Here is a 15,577-nt window from a genome sequence, read left to right on the forward strand (position 1 = left end):
GTGACCTGGTAGTAACCTTTTAGTCTCAATCTGATATTAAATAACATGGGAATTTAATGTTATTTTCATTATTAGACTATTTAAGATTAAATATTAAAGAAAATGAAAAGTTAGTTAATTTATTGCAAGATTGCACTTCACTTCATAAAAAAATGAATTTTTTCTAACAGAAGAATCACTCCATTTAGACGACAGTAATAATCTCTACTTTAAAAAAGGAAGGTGCATTTTTGCAGGCTAAGTGGGTTTACTTTATAAAATATTGTTATGTACAGAAGCAATCATGTGAGGGTCTTGGTAAAAAGAGCACAGCAATTTTAATGCTCGACACAATAATACCAGTGTCATTACACGATACATCTACTTCAACAAGTGAAAACGAGCCAGCACTCTTTATTAAGAACCAGCATTTAGTTCCCCTGCCTTATTTCTTTAAAAAAATGGAATGGTAGTGAAGTGTAACTTTTGACTAACATTCACCTACCGAGCAAATCCACAGCACTTCACGCTCGTGGTGTGTTCGGTTAAATATGTGGATCAAAAAGTAAAATTGTGAAGACGGAACCCGACAGCAAGCCACACTGTTCCAGTCACGAATGTAAACACAAACTAAGCAAGTCAAGAGGGTGGTGGAAAACTTATTCTGAGCAGGCTACTATAAGTCCTAGCATATTCCACATTAATTTCCTCTTTGTTTGATTAGCCCTTGCCATAGAATATATTATGCAACATACATATTTAGCATCGTGGAAAAAAGCTGCCGGCTCTTCAACATCAATTTCTTCTCAAGCATTTATGATATGGAAGATTCACATATTCACTTTTATGTCCATGTGAATTACAAGGCTTTTGTTACTGATGGAAACAGGAGGAGAGGGGATGGGAGGACGCTCTCATTAGGAGCTAGGGTGCAACAACCTAAGACCAACACCATAAGCTCTTTCTACTTTTTTTTTTTAAGAACTACCCATTTAGTTTTCTATACAATGGCATTATATGTTTTTCAGTTTTTATTGCGACAATTTGCATTTATTATGAGATTAGTACCAATGACAAAACATATTAAACTGTAAGAATAAAGGCTGGTCAGGAAAATATACAATGTGTATCAAAAAGAATCACTCTATCTGGCATGTCTATGTTTCTGAAACCAATAAATATATACAATGAATTTTGTTTTTTTGATGAACAGGAAGCTCAAAAAACTTTTTTGTATACCTCTTCATAGGTGTTCAATCGGCCCGCTTGAGATGCACAGCATATGTCAATGCATTATTCAAACTGTTCACACACTGCAGCGAGCACAGCACACTGCAGCTTCCACAGTCTCAGTTCATTCATTGTTGCTGGTAACGGAGGCACACAAACAGAGTCTTTTATAAATCCCCCTCAAGGAATAATCATATACAGTCAAGTCCAGTGGTCTTGGACTCCAGTAATGTCAAGCTGAATCATTCAGTCCAGTGTGACCGAGCCACTGCTCAGCAATCCTTTGATTTAAAAATTCCCACACTTCCAGATGCCAGTGCCCAGCCAAGCATATCAAGATATGTGCTTCAGGGAGAGGGAGGGAGGGAGGGAGGGAGGGAGGGAGGGAGGGAGGGAGAGAGAGAGAGAGAGAGAGAGAGAGATATACACCTTTTCCAGTGAAACCGCACAAAACACATTAAATTTTTTTAGAGTCCCTCTCATGTTGTACAACTTCATGTAGTTGTTCTGTACCCCATATTCTCACATTATAATGGTTCATCATGAAATGGAATGTTGGCTCATCAATAATACACATTAAGCGTGGAAAAAAAATTTCATCCTCCGCCTTGTCAAGAACAAAATAAAAGAATTCCACACATTGTTGTTTGTCACCTTCACAACGAGCTTGCAGTAGCTGAATTTTGAAAGGTTTCTTGTGTAAACCGCGACAGAACACGTCAGATGGACATCGGGGGCACGTTGAGCTGTATAGTGAACAGATTTCTGTTGACTCCTTGTGAAACAATGGCTTATGCTTTAGACCTCTGTGTCAGACATTTGCCTTTACACATACAACCTGTTTCTTGGAACTGTTCATGCCATCATCATCTAATGCTCTGTGCTGTAGGAGGATCCACACGATACCTAGTACGAAAGTCACACTGGACAGTTATTACTAAACTGCATTGTGCAAAATGTACAAGACAAAATGGTTTCTGTTGTTCCGAAACAATTTTTACTAGAACTGAAGGGGGTGCGCACTGCTCCTACCTAGCGGGAATGTTGTAGAACTCTTAGAGGCTGCCCTTTCTAACAATAAATTATTCACACAAATATCTCCAATAACACAACAATTATGATTTTTTAAAAATCAGATGATTGTTTCTGACACACCCTGCACTTCTCTGCAGGGTAAAACGATAAAAAAGCCTTCAGTTGAAACGTTCCGAGGTATATACAGTCCATAATGGTGAACTTAGTTATATTATCATTGGTTTCTGTTAAACAAATTATATTCAGGTTTTCATTTGAACTGAAAGCATTGAAACTTACACGTCGGATTAAAAAGTTATATTTCCAACTTGTTTGTGTCAGTGGGGGACATCCAACAATACTGCACTCAACCCGTCACCCCACCCTGTGCTTGGCTGGCAATTTTGAAATCTTCAATGGGAGCCCCATTTTTTATTGCAGATTTTGATTCTATGGTAAAATCTACATACGTTTTGCCTGAAGCATTTCCTTCATTTTGCCACAGATGGTGCTGTAATCTGAGGAATAGAAATAGGAAAACAATCTTAATTTACTTAATTATAAATTTCTGCAAATGTGATACACAACTACTATGTAAGAACAAGATATAAATGAAGATAATTGAATGTGAATGTATGTTTTCCTGGCTATACAGCTTGTGAAGAGTTCTTGGGCTTCCAGCCGAGTGGCGGTGTCTTCAAACCGCGACGTTTCGATGAATGACATACTCATCATCTATGCCAGAAGATGATGAGTATGTCACTCATCGAAATGTCGCAGTCTGAAGAAACTGCCACCCAGCTGGAAGCCCGAGAACTCTTCACCATAAGATAACTGACTTACTGATAACCTTGAAACTCATCTTGTAAAAGCTAATTAACATTATAATGAAGACTAGGTCATTTTTGTGTTGGGTACAGTGAGAACAAAAAATAAACACACAAATTCCTATAAAAATGAAAAATTTATTGACTCTTTGAAGACAGGGCAAATTAACAAATATAGATTACAAACATAAATCACAGTATTAGCCTCCCAGCAATACAGTTCGTCTGGAAGATGCAGAAAGAATATTTTCTGCTACACATTATCTTTGCACTTGATGAGAGGAACTTTTGAAGCTGCAGTGCTCACGCCTTCAACAAATAATAAGCCAGAAACTGAAACTTTGATAGCTATTATTCCTATATGATTACTGCGTAATTTTTCTCTCAAATGGCATTCCAGTCTCCTTTAACATTTGCATGCTCTGATTTTCAAGACAACACAGAATAATATTTAAATAGTAATTCTAGAAATAACTTGCTACATGAGTGAAGTTACTTCCTAGACCAAAGTAAGCTGCTTACTAATGATATTCACTGGATATAAACAATGGGGCCCCTCCAGCAGACCTCTTTAACAAACATTTTTATTCCTGTTGGTTTAGAACAGCAACAGGATTTGTTTACTTAAATTTTTTAGAGTTTTATAAGCTATTCTCCATCATTCTGAACCCATAGTTACTGTTTTCCTGCAGGTTAAAATTGAAGCCTTATCAAAGATCACTTCTAGATGTCCTTTCTGGTGGTTCCCCATCTCGTGCTTTTCTCTAATGGGAGCATATGCTAATAACACAAAATCCGCTTTTGCGCTTTGCACACACACACACACACACACACACACACACACACACACACACACACACACACACACACACAGAGAGAGAGAGAGAGAGAGAGAGAGAGAGAGAGAGAGAGAGAGATTAGTCTATTATTTGTTAACATATTGTACTTTCATAATACTTTTAAAAAATAATCAATTCTGGTCACATAACCCATATTTAGGGACAGGAAAAATTCGAAATTAACAGCCAACAAAAATTATTTATTTCATAGTGACTGGACTGTGCAGACATCGCTATCAAAAGCAGTTTGAAGAATATCTTTGTCGGTCAAAATTCATCTTGCTGCAAGATCTTTGGCTTCTCAGGATAGCTGTTATGTTTGTCCAACAGTACAGTAGTGTCCAAATATTCTTGGGCTTTCTCACTGCTTATTTTGATCTACTTCAAAGAAATAGTTTTCGAGGTTGTACAATATGCCAAAGCATGCAGTTACTGCCAACATACGAGCACGGAAGTTCGAAGCCGATGGCCTATATGCTCCTGATAAATCTACGTATTCTTTAAGTATTTCAATAGCAGAATATCATGGGACAGAAAAGATATGCATTAAAATACATGCAAACTGAGAAGCACAAAGGGAATAGACTCAATAATTCCAGTGTGTAGGTAAGCAGCCAGCTTCAATAGCAGCAGCTTTGAAGTCACCAAGAAAAAGAAAACCCACTGAAAATATCTGGTTCAAAGGACAAACTGGAAAATGAAGATTTTCGGCAGAAAACTAATGAATTCATCATCGAAGATAAGCTGTGGTTACTGTTAGTTCACAGCAAAATAATCAAATTGTATTTTTCAGCTTGCCATTGTACATTTCAAAAAGTACAAATTTTGTTAGCACAGATTCAATTTAGATATTTTTAAATTGAATGCTAACAGTGGTGTTCGTTTGAATATGGTGCTAATGACTTTCCTCATATCAAGACAACGAGGGAAACTGTGGTACCTTCAATACAAAAACAACCAAAAAATGGGATAATGCAAGAACTAGCTGATGAGGATGTTTTAGCTTTAGCAGATAAGAGCACTGAAAAAAGCCGTTATCATGTTTTTGCTGTGACAGTGAAGACTGTTGATAAGACTATAATATTCAATATGATGATGATAAACCTATCTTAAGTGACAATGCTATGTATATAAAAAAAAATGAGTCAATTCATTGAAAAACAATTATAGGAGACCATTTGCATCATTTTCAGTTTTGGGCACACTAGTTGAATTTGTTGGCAGATGGTTTTCCAAGGAACTTTTGAAACTGAACTTAGTTATATTTAGCTTAAAGAGCACATTCTCAAATACCAGGAAGAGAAAACATTTACATCTACAGTTTTTAAGGGAGGAGAAAAGGTATCCAAAGGCATTTCCTCTTCCAGTGTTGAAAGCTGAAACTCTTGGCTTTCCACAGCCACTTGTGTGGCAGTATATTTTGAAGACATGGTGGAAGAAAGTGATGATATGCTGGAATTATCCAATGCTGTGCTGACCACACGCCCCTCCTATCCGCATCCTCCACTGAGGATGACACGGCAGACGGATGGTCCTGGTAGGCCACTCGTGGCCTGAAGATGGAGTGCTTTTAGGAACTGATTAGGGTAATTAACTTTCTAGTGAGGATGTAAGTTCAATTGGAGGCCATGTTCAGTAAGGTACATGCAAATGATATGATGAATAAGTCTTCAAATTATCCTCCCTCAAATGAATTACACTCATGTTAACACAGCTGTAAAATAGCTTTGCCATTGTGCACGTGGAATTTGTCAGTACACCAGCAAACTTGTGTAAAAGGTGAAGAGGTATATTCTTCAGGCAGAAATGAGAGAAACATTTAAATGCAACAGATTTTATCTACAAAGCTGATGATCCTTGCAGTTACTGATCCATGTATGTGTGTTTTCGGTCCTAGGATTGTGTTTCAATCTTAGGACAGTAATCATGAACTATATTAATGCTGACATGCAAACAGTCTCTCATGCACACCTGGCATATAGCAATATAGAAATTCTAAAAGGATGCAAATCTCTTCAGGATCAAGCTGAACAGCAGCTTTCAGCAGGAGCTGTGAACATTGTCAAATGTCTGCAGGGAACTACTCTTAAAACCCATAATTTGCTGCAGTTGCACTGAAGGCAATTGGGATTCCATGTTTAAACAGAGATTTGGAGCAGTTATTCTCACAAGATAATGAAGTACAAACAGACTGGTAGCACTATATCTCAGAAGAGAACTTGGAACTAATGGCAATGATTTCATATGAAAAACCATACTTGGTGTACAGTTAATGTTAACTTTTCTTTGCAGATATCAATTGGTGTAATATAAATGTTTACCTTTCTGTACAATGATGTAATACATTTGATCTTTAAATTAATAAATGCAATATAGTCTAAATGTACACTTTCAATCTCAGCAAAATACTAAATTACCATGAAATAAGACAAAATGAACGAACTGTAATATTTGTTGGGAAAATTTCTTTTTCTGTCCAAAAACTGAAAATAATTGATGTTTAATATCTAACAAATATAATGTAACTGAGAGGTGTATTTTGATTTTAAACGCAGTACTGGAAACAATTAAATAAGACAAAAATCAAGATGAACTATGAAAAATATGTATCGAGGAAATAACACCGAAAATGGCAAAAAGTAGAACCGAAATTGTCCGTAAAATAAATCGAATTTTTCCAGTCCCCACCCATACGTACATCCAAGTCTCTTAAAGTAACGTGTATCAGTTTTCACTTGTCACAGACAAGAACCAATATTAGCTTGAATATATTAACTGGTTGGTATTGAACTTCTCAGAAGCTGATTCTCCAAACATAGCATGGAAACATTGTCACTTGCCAGGGGCAAGTACCACCATTCGCTTACATCATACTTATGGGACATTACAAAACTTAGAAGCAAACTGCAAATGCTCCAGCCTTTAGTCATATGCTCAGGTCATCTGCTTCAACTGCACATAACCCACAGGCTTTGCTAACGTAGCCTCACAGAAAGGGCACTTTGCCTCAAAACTACTTTTCCTATTTGGTAATTTTATACTGGACCAGTACCTAAAACATAGCAAAAACCAAAACAAATGAGTTGTCAAATTATAAATTGCTTAGAAGTAGAAATTCCACTTTGAGTCAAATATTTTATTACAGTCTCAGCCAAGGTTCTACACTCAAGACATTCTCACGTGCACATCAATCATACTGCCACTTAAGACACTACAGCCATAACATGCACACATCACTATTAGTGAAACATACACTTCAGTTTATGACACATTCAATTAGCAAAATGAATAGCAATTTGTAAAGACCAAACCATGGTTGGCCTCTAACCATGAAGGAAATACTCTAAGCATGAAAGAACACTTTAGAGCAACAAATTAAAAATAAAAAATTTTCACTTTTCTATACATAGCTTTTGCCTGCCCATTTCTCTTAGTATACATGTGTACAGTGGTGCTGCAATTGCACAAGTGTGTGTGTGTCTGGCAACAGCAGACTGAGCACAAATTCAATCACCACAAAACAATAACAACACCAACTACAAAGCATTGCCTTATGCTATTTGTACACTGGACTTTCTTTTCAAAACTTTTCTACACTTGTGCTTGTCACATGAGGCTACAAAGTATACAAGCTAATCTACTGTGCTATCTATGAAGAGCACCTTGACATAGATGACACAGCGCTGATTACACACAAAGGATATATATTTCAAAACAAGTCATCAGCTTGTACCTCACAACTAGTTAGAGGACTTTTCTCTTAAGCCTCAAGGGTCTAACCACAACTAAACCAAAGCATTACAGAGCTGTAGTACCTGTGATCTATTTGTTACAGAGATCTTTCACTTTTTTTAAAAGCTGAGTGTCTTAAAAGTACATTTTTCATAAGAGCATGATAATTTTGTAACTGAATATGAGACATGAACCTCACTAAATTTACTGTGCTACACCACTGTTTTAGGTCAAGCCAATTACAAAAGTAACAATCACGATTAAAAACAACACAGAAGCAGTTCTCTCACAAGGTATGTTACGATTAAAAACAACACAGAAGCAGTTCTCTCACAAGGTATGTTCAAACCTTATTTTCCACTCCATTTTTCTAGTCTCTGATCAGTCAGCTGTAGCTAATGTGATAATGTTTTGATACTGAAAACAGAAGCAGGTAACTTAACCACAAATACTGACCACTGTACTGTGGATGGTAACAGTACAGGAATGGTAGCAGAAGGTTCCTGCAAACTAAGGAACATTCACAGGCTGCAGCAGCCCATTCACCGATCTGCTCCTATGAGCTGGCATGTGCTTGTAAAAATGCAAGGGGTACCAAATTTGCCATAAAAGTCCATAAATCACTCAACTGATAGTTTTTTCAACACAGGTATTTTGTTAATTCCAAGCAAGTATCAATTCGTGATGTCATCGTCCAGACATGAGTTGACAGTAATCTGAATCCGTTTTTGCAGACTAACAGTTTCTTTCATGGGATAAAATTTTATTGATTATGAAATAGAAGTTCTTGAAGTTTATTTAGAATAGGAAATGTATAATTAGTAATTGCATGCCATAATTTATCTGTTTAATATAAAGGTGTTTTAATTTTTGTATGCATGTAAAAAGTGTGAATTTGTGTGTGACTTTTACTCTTAGACATGTTACCACAGTTCACTGACCTGTGTGGTGAATATCATTTAATGACTTTGAGCCAAATAGAGAGAAATCCATTTTCATTTAGACTTAACATGTGATAGACACATCAACTTATTACAAAAAGTCGTTTAGCCCATCAGGAAAAACTGAAACCTGCACGCTCGATTTGAAACAGGTTACACGCTAGCGCATGATGGAGCTTTCCATTAAATCGCATATTGCAAACATGCTTGGACGTTTTGAGACAAATACTGATTTTTGATAAAAACGAACCAAAAATTTATTCAAAATATTGAGGTAAAGTTTTAATTAGGACACATATCACCTTGTTGATCATGTTGCTCAGTAACACTGTAATGCAAATCAATTCATTCATTAGAACAATTTACGGCGTAATAAGTCCCATTACACATACAAACTGTTACACGGAATTTGCTGATTGAATGGGAGTATAAAAGTGTTCTTTTCCGGAAATGCCAATAAACCAGCAGTTTCAAAAGTTAAATTACCAACTGTTGTGTAACTTAATTGATATCGCATTTCACTGACGAACACTATTCTTAGTGATAAACAAACATTAATTGCAAGTAGATTTTGAATACTCACCAACACCGCCAAGCAGCACTTCACATCACAACCAGTAATAAATGCCAATATAACTGAACGGGTATTACTTCATTAAAACAGAGCAATCAGCTTATAATTCTAGGATAAACTGTACCAGGTGAAATTATTTCACATTAACTGTACAGATTATAAGCCGGAAATGAATTCACCCACAACAGATTGTCCCACACCACTACTATACTTTTACCATGACTCTTCAAAACATATCTCACAAAGCCGGGATCAAGAAGCAAGGAAAAAAAAAAAGAGACATCAGTATACGCTCACACCACAGCCATGAGCGACTGGCCGGCTCTCGGCGACTAATGAAGGGGTAAGGGGACGGGAGGGAGGAATCTGAACAAGTTAGCTCTGCAATGAGAAACTGCTTTCACCAAGTCTATTGTATGGCCACAAATGTTAATGCTACAGAGATTTCAAATTAAGAATGTAGGGCTGCTTGGTACAAAACATGATTTTTCTCACAACTGATGCTGCCTTATGACAAAAAATGTTTTTGGGTGAAGTTTAAATTGACACCAACTCATATTTTGTGACTCTTTTATTCACATGTTAAACATAAAAACAATGTATGACAATGATAACAACTTACTTTGCTTTTCATTAAAGGATCAATGTTGGTACCACTTTCTGAGCACAGCTAACATGAAGACAACCTTATAAGTTGAAGGCAGTCAGCCAGCTTATGTGTGCAGATTTCATTCTCTTTGATGGTGGAAAAAAGTTGCTTGTACTAGTATGTAGGTCCAAATATCAGCATAGCTGTAGCTACAAATTTGCCACATCGAGGAAATTTATGAAGGGGAAAGCTTTTACACAAGTCTATGAGATTTATTTTATTATGAAACTTATCATACAGCTGCATGTCACAATGCAGGTCTAGAACGAACTATTCTTCACTTCGAGCACTGCGTCTTAAGTGTATATGCTTGCATCTAAGGCTTTGATGAACCTAGTACATGGTCATTCCTCTGAAGACAGTGAACTATTTGCATTGGCCACTTGCATTCTCCTAGGCACCTCATGGACAGGCCTGGTCTATAGGAAGGTAAGATCATTGGGGATTGAGCATGATTAACTTTAAACAGGATATCCAGATATGGATTTGAGCCACATCATCTCTGAATCCAAGATAAGCTGTAGATTAACCAGAGTAGGTTTACCTGACACACACTGGAAGAGACTTCATACAGTGATGAGTAGCATTGCAACACTCTATTCCACTTTCTGCACTATATCTTTGGTAGTTATGGTGATTCCAGAACAGCAGTTATTGTGCATTTGTGTGTCTGAAGTATCCTCAGTTAATCAAATTATTACGGTTATGGTGGAACAGTTTGCAAAATTCAAGAATGAACTTTCTGACTCCTCTCCACTCTCACTAATTATGCAACAGGCTTCAGCTCTCACTGCTTGAAATGCTGCGCCTGAAAGTTGACATCAGGATCGATCCCTTAGTTATTACAGAGTGACACAGTTCAGTTCACTCAGTGGCACACTGTCATACTGGTCTTAAAAATGATGTGGAATGGTGATAATGCTTCCTCTCTTCTCCTTCCTTCAGATCAGCAACCAATAGAAATGTAGTAACCTTTACTTCCAGGATCTTTTGCTTCTAAATGAAGAGCAGACAGTCTCTGCCTCAAATAAGATCAATACTCAAACGACTAACACACATGACTGACTCATGTAGCATGTCTATCTCAAATGGCAACTCTTTTGTAACGGATTAATGAATTTCCAACATTTTGACATTTGAAACTGTGCAGGGAGTAAGCAGTGGGTTCTTTAGTGCTTTTAGTGGTGTTTTAAGTTTCTCAGTAATTTACACAATTCCTGTTAATTTTATAGCTCAAGCAGCAACCCTATCTTTGAGCAATTTCACAACTCAAATGGACAGTGGAATATAGATCAGCCTCAGGGACATTTCCAAAGTGCCTCTTATGGAGAAATATGACAGAAGTCTCCACATACATTAGTTCTTTTAGCTGTGTTACAATGAAATGTGCATTTTCAAAATTTCAGACAAGTATTCAAAGCACTTCCAATTCCCTCCTAATCCTTCAGACGTAAAATGACGACAATTTGTTGAAGTATCACTGCTGGCTTTAAAAAACAGTGTTTCTCAAAGAAGTGGCCTTAGTAAACACGTGACTACAAAACTAATTTCCTGCTGGTTTAAGTATTTAAGGCCAATCATTACCATTGGTATGTCCACCCCACCTAGTAGCACAAAAATTGAGATCGTAAGTTCCATTTTGATCATACGATGAAAAAATCTACAGAAAGTGTTGTGCACAACCATTACACATACAATAGGATATAGAATGTGTCAGAAAGATTGTTCTTGACTGACTATTTAGCCTTAACTGTCAGCATTTGTATCATTTAGGGATTCAGACAGTTAAATGGAGATCCTTTATCTTAATATACTAATACACGCTACCATGCCCTCCAATGGTGGTCAAGTATGCTCAAAGCTTGTGACTGTATAGTTCTGACATGCTGACGAGCCACACGTTGAAAATCTTGATTCACCGATCCATAATGCAATCACTGTTAGTCTAAATACAACAAGGCACTCAAAAGTTAAAAATCAAGGGTGACACTTTGGGCACATATTACTATGAATGTTGGAAGTATTAGCAGCTTGGAATCATCTACATCAGTGATGAAATCTTACAAGTCTTAAAAGAACTTAAATCAACTTCACAATTCATGATTAAAATCAAGAGAAAGAAATATAATTTTTTACGCAAAATACCAGACTTTTAGCAAAGTATAATACCACTGTAGTTTGCTATGCGTGCCAGTGCACAAGCGCACGCACACACACACAAAAAGACTATTTTCAAAACTAGAAACATTCCACATATTTCACAATTGTAGCTTAATATGCATTACATTCAATAATTGGTTATGATATCCTTATTACTGGGTACTGGTCTATGAATTGTGAATATGATGTTCTGTGTTGATGTGAAATATCCTTGCTTCTTTACAGTTCTTATTCACCCGAATGTGTGTGAAGCTGCAAGCTGACTGTTCACAAACAACTTAAACTTAACCATTAATTAATGTTTTAATGAATTATTTAAGATGCATATACTACCTGCAAACTTTTTAATACGCTCTCTCACTCCTTCACTTGGATTGTCAAATGCAAAAAACTCGCACCAGGTTTCGAAGGAGGAGTCAATGTACAATTTAAAGGCTTTATTAGTTTGTTGGTTAAAAAATATCTTGATATTCATGCAAGTGGTTCTCTTTAATTTTCCTGTAGGCAGTATCTATCTTACCCCTAGTGATATGCACCTCTACGTCCTTACATTTGTCCTCTAGCCAATCCTGCTTAGCCATTTTGCACCTCTACATTTACATACATACTCCGCAATCCACCCTACGGTGTGTGGTGGAGGGTACCTTGTACCACAACTAGCATCTTCTCTCCCTGTTCCACTCCCAAACAGAATGAGGGAAAAATGATTGCCTATATGCCTCTGTATGAGCCCTAATCTCTCTTATCTTATCTTTGTGGCTTTCCACGAAATATAGGTTGGCGGCAGTAAAATTATACTGCAGTCAGCCTCAAATGCTGGTTCTCTAAATTTCCTCAGTAGCGACTCACAAAAAGTTCCTGAAGCATTTCCGTAACACTCGCGTGATGATCAAACCTACCAGTAACAAATCTACCAGTCCGCTTCTGAATTGCTTCTACGTCCTCCCTCAATCCGACCTGATAGGGATCCCAAAAGCTCGGGCAGTACTCAAGAATAGGTCGTATTAGTGTTTTATAAGCCGTCTCCTTTACAGATGAACCACATCTTTCCAAAATTCTACCAATGAACCGAAGACGACTATCCGTCTTCCCCACAACTGCCATTATATGCTTGTCCCACTTCATATCCCTCTGCAATGTTACGCCCACATATTTAATCGACGTGACTGTCTCAAGCGCTACACTACTAATGGAGTATTCCATCATTACGAGGTTCTTTTTCATATTCATCTGCATTAATTTACATTTATCTATATTTAGAGTTAGCTGCCATTCTTTACACCAATTACAAATCCTGTCCAAGTCATATTGTATCAACCTACAGTCACTCGACGACGACACCTTCCCGTACACCACAGCATCATCAGCAAACAGCCGCACATTGCTATCCACCCTATCCAAAAGATCATTTATGTAGATAGAAAACAACAGCGGACCTACCACACCTCCCTGGGGCACTCCAGATGATACCCTAACCTCCGGTGAACACTCACCATCGAGGACAACATACTGAGTTGTATTACTTAAGAAGTCTTTGAGCCACTCACATATTTGGGAACCAATCCCATATTGTCGTACCTCAGTTAGGAGTCTGCAGTGGGGCACCGAGTCAAACGCTTTCCGGAAGTCAAGGAATATGGCATCCGTCTGATGGTTCGCAAGATATCGTGTGAAAAAAGGGCTAGTTGCGTTTCGCAGGAGCGATGCTTTCTAAAGCTGTGCTGATGCATGGACAGCAACATCTCTGTCTCAAGGAAATTCATTATATTCGAACTGAGAATATGTTCGAGGTTCCTGCAACAAACTGATGTTAAGGATATTGGTCTGTAATTTTGAGGATCTGTCCTTCTACCCTTCTTATATACAGGTGTCACCTGCACTGTTTTCCAGTCACTCGGGACTTTACGTTGGGCAAGAGATTCGCGATAAATGCAAGCTAACTAAGGAGCCAGTGCAGTAGAGTACTCTGTTAAACCGAAATGGAATCCCATCAGGAACTGGTCATTTCTTTATTTTCAACCCATTCAGCTGCTTCACAACCCCAGGAATGTCTATTACTATGCCCTCCATACGGGAATCTGTACTAGACTTGAACGGCGGTATGTTTGTACGATCCTCCTGCGTGCAAGATTTCTCAAATGCTAAATTTAAAATTTCAACTTTTGTTTTGCTGTCTTCTGTTGCCATGCCAGACTGATCAGCGAGTGACTGGACGGAAGCCTTCGACCCGCTTACCGATTTTACATAAGACCAGAATTTCCTTGGGTTTTCAGCAAGATCTTTTGCTAAGATATGACAGTGGTAGTGGTTGTATACTTCGTGCATCGCTCTTTTTAAAGCAGCACGAATCTCTACTAACTTTTGCCTGTCCACATTCTCCCAATTTTTCTTGTACTGCGTGTGCAATTGTCTTTGCTTCCTGAGCATTCTCCAAATTGCGCTGTTAAACCACGGTGGGTCTTTTCCACCCGTAACCCACTTTTTCGGCACATACTTATCCAATGCGTAATTTACAATGTGTTTAAAATTTGCCCATAATTGTTCCACGTCCATCATACCGGAAGTAAATGAAGTCGATTCATTTAGTAAGTGGGATGCTAACAACTGCTTACCTACTCTTTCTAGTAAGAATACTCTCCTAGCCTTCTTGACCGACTTTTTAACTTTCGTAACCATAGTCGTAATGACATCATGATTACTAATCCCTGTCTCAACACTGACACCGTCGATGAGGTCTGGTCTGTTCGTGGCTACTGCTCCAACTAATATAGCATGATCCGGGTACTTCTGCAATACAGAGTGTAGACTCCCTTTGAATGTTTCTAGAACTGTCACTGTGGAACCTGGTGGCCGGTAATAACACCCAACAATTAACTTTATTTCACCTAGCCCTGTTAAACGTGTCCATATAACTTCACAATTCCACTCTACTTTGACCTCAGTAGACAATATTTTTGTCAACTGCAATGAAGACACCACCTCCTACGGTGTCTAATCTGTCTTTCCGATACATGTTCCAAACCTCACTAAATATTTCAGAACTTCCTATCTCAGGGTTCAGCCAGGTCTCAGTCCCGAGAATAATTTGTGCGCCAAACGCTTCCTGGAGGGCAGTGAATTAAGGAACTTTATTCCGAGCACACTGAAAATTTACTGCTAATATCTTGATAGCTGAAGTGTCTTTACACTGAGCGCGTACTGATTTCCCTGCCTACACGTCGACTGGTGAGTGTTTATCAGGACCTCTCACACTACTGCCTAGCCTAAAAAACCCTCATGTGCACGCCACAAGTACTCTGCTGCCCGAGTAGCCCCCTTCCTTTGTGTAGTGCGCTCCTGACCTATCTAGGGGCATCCTACAATTCCCCATCCAATAGCGCAAGTGTAGAAATCTGCAGCCAAGACCGTCACAGAGTCAATGAAGCCTCTGGTTGAGACCCTCCACTCTGCTCCAAACCAAAGGACCCTGATCCACTCTGGGAACGATGCTTGCACCCCATGTGCGAGGCCAGTGGTCTTCACCAAATCCGCCAGCTGCCTGTACGAACTGAGGATTGCCTCAGAACCCAAGCGACAGGCATCACTGGTGCCGACGTGAGCAACTACTTGCAGACGCCTGCACCCCGTATGCT

At 38.3% G+C, this 15,577-nt stretch overlaps 1 protein-coding gene across 10 annotated transcripts in view; it reads right to left on the reverse strand.

Moving 5' to 3' along the window:
• Positions 1-3,168: 3,168 nt before the first annotated feature.
• Positions 3,169-15,577, reverse strand: part of LOC126356053 (protein pellino-like) — a 237,675-nt gene continuing 225,266 nt past the window's right edge. For all 10 annotated transcript variants that reach the window (XM_050006778.1, XM_050006783.1, XM_050006749.1 and 7 more), the window contains one exon: positions 3,169-6,941. In XM_050006778.1, coding sequence (XP_049862735.1) covers positions 6,824-6,941 — 118 coding nt within the window. In that variant the 3' untranslated portion in view covers positions 3,169-6,823. The remainder of the gene's footprint in view (positions 6,942-15,577) is intronic.

This window comes from Schistocerca gregaria, chromosome 1, assembly GCF_023897955.1.
Source record: "Schistocerca gregaria isolate iqSchGreg1 chromosome 1, iqSchGreg1.2, whole genome shotgun sequence".
In the NCBI taxonomy this organism is placed as follows: Eukaryota; Metazoa; Arthropoda; class Insecta; order Orthoptera; family Acrididae; genus Schistocerca; species Schistocerca gregaria.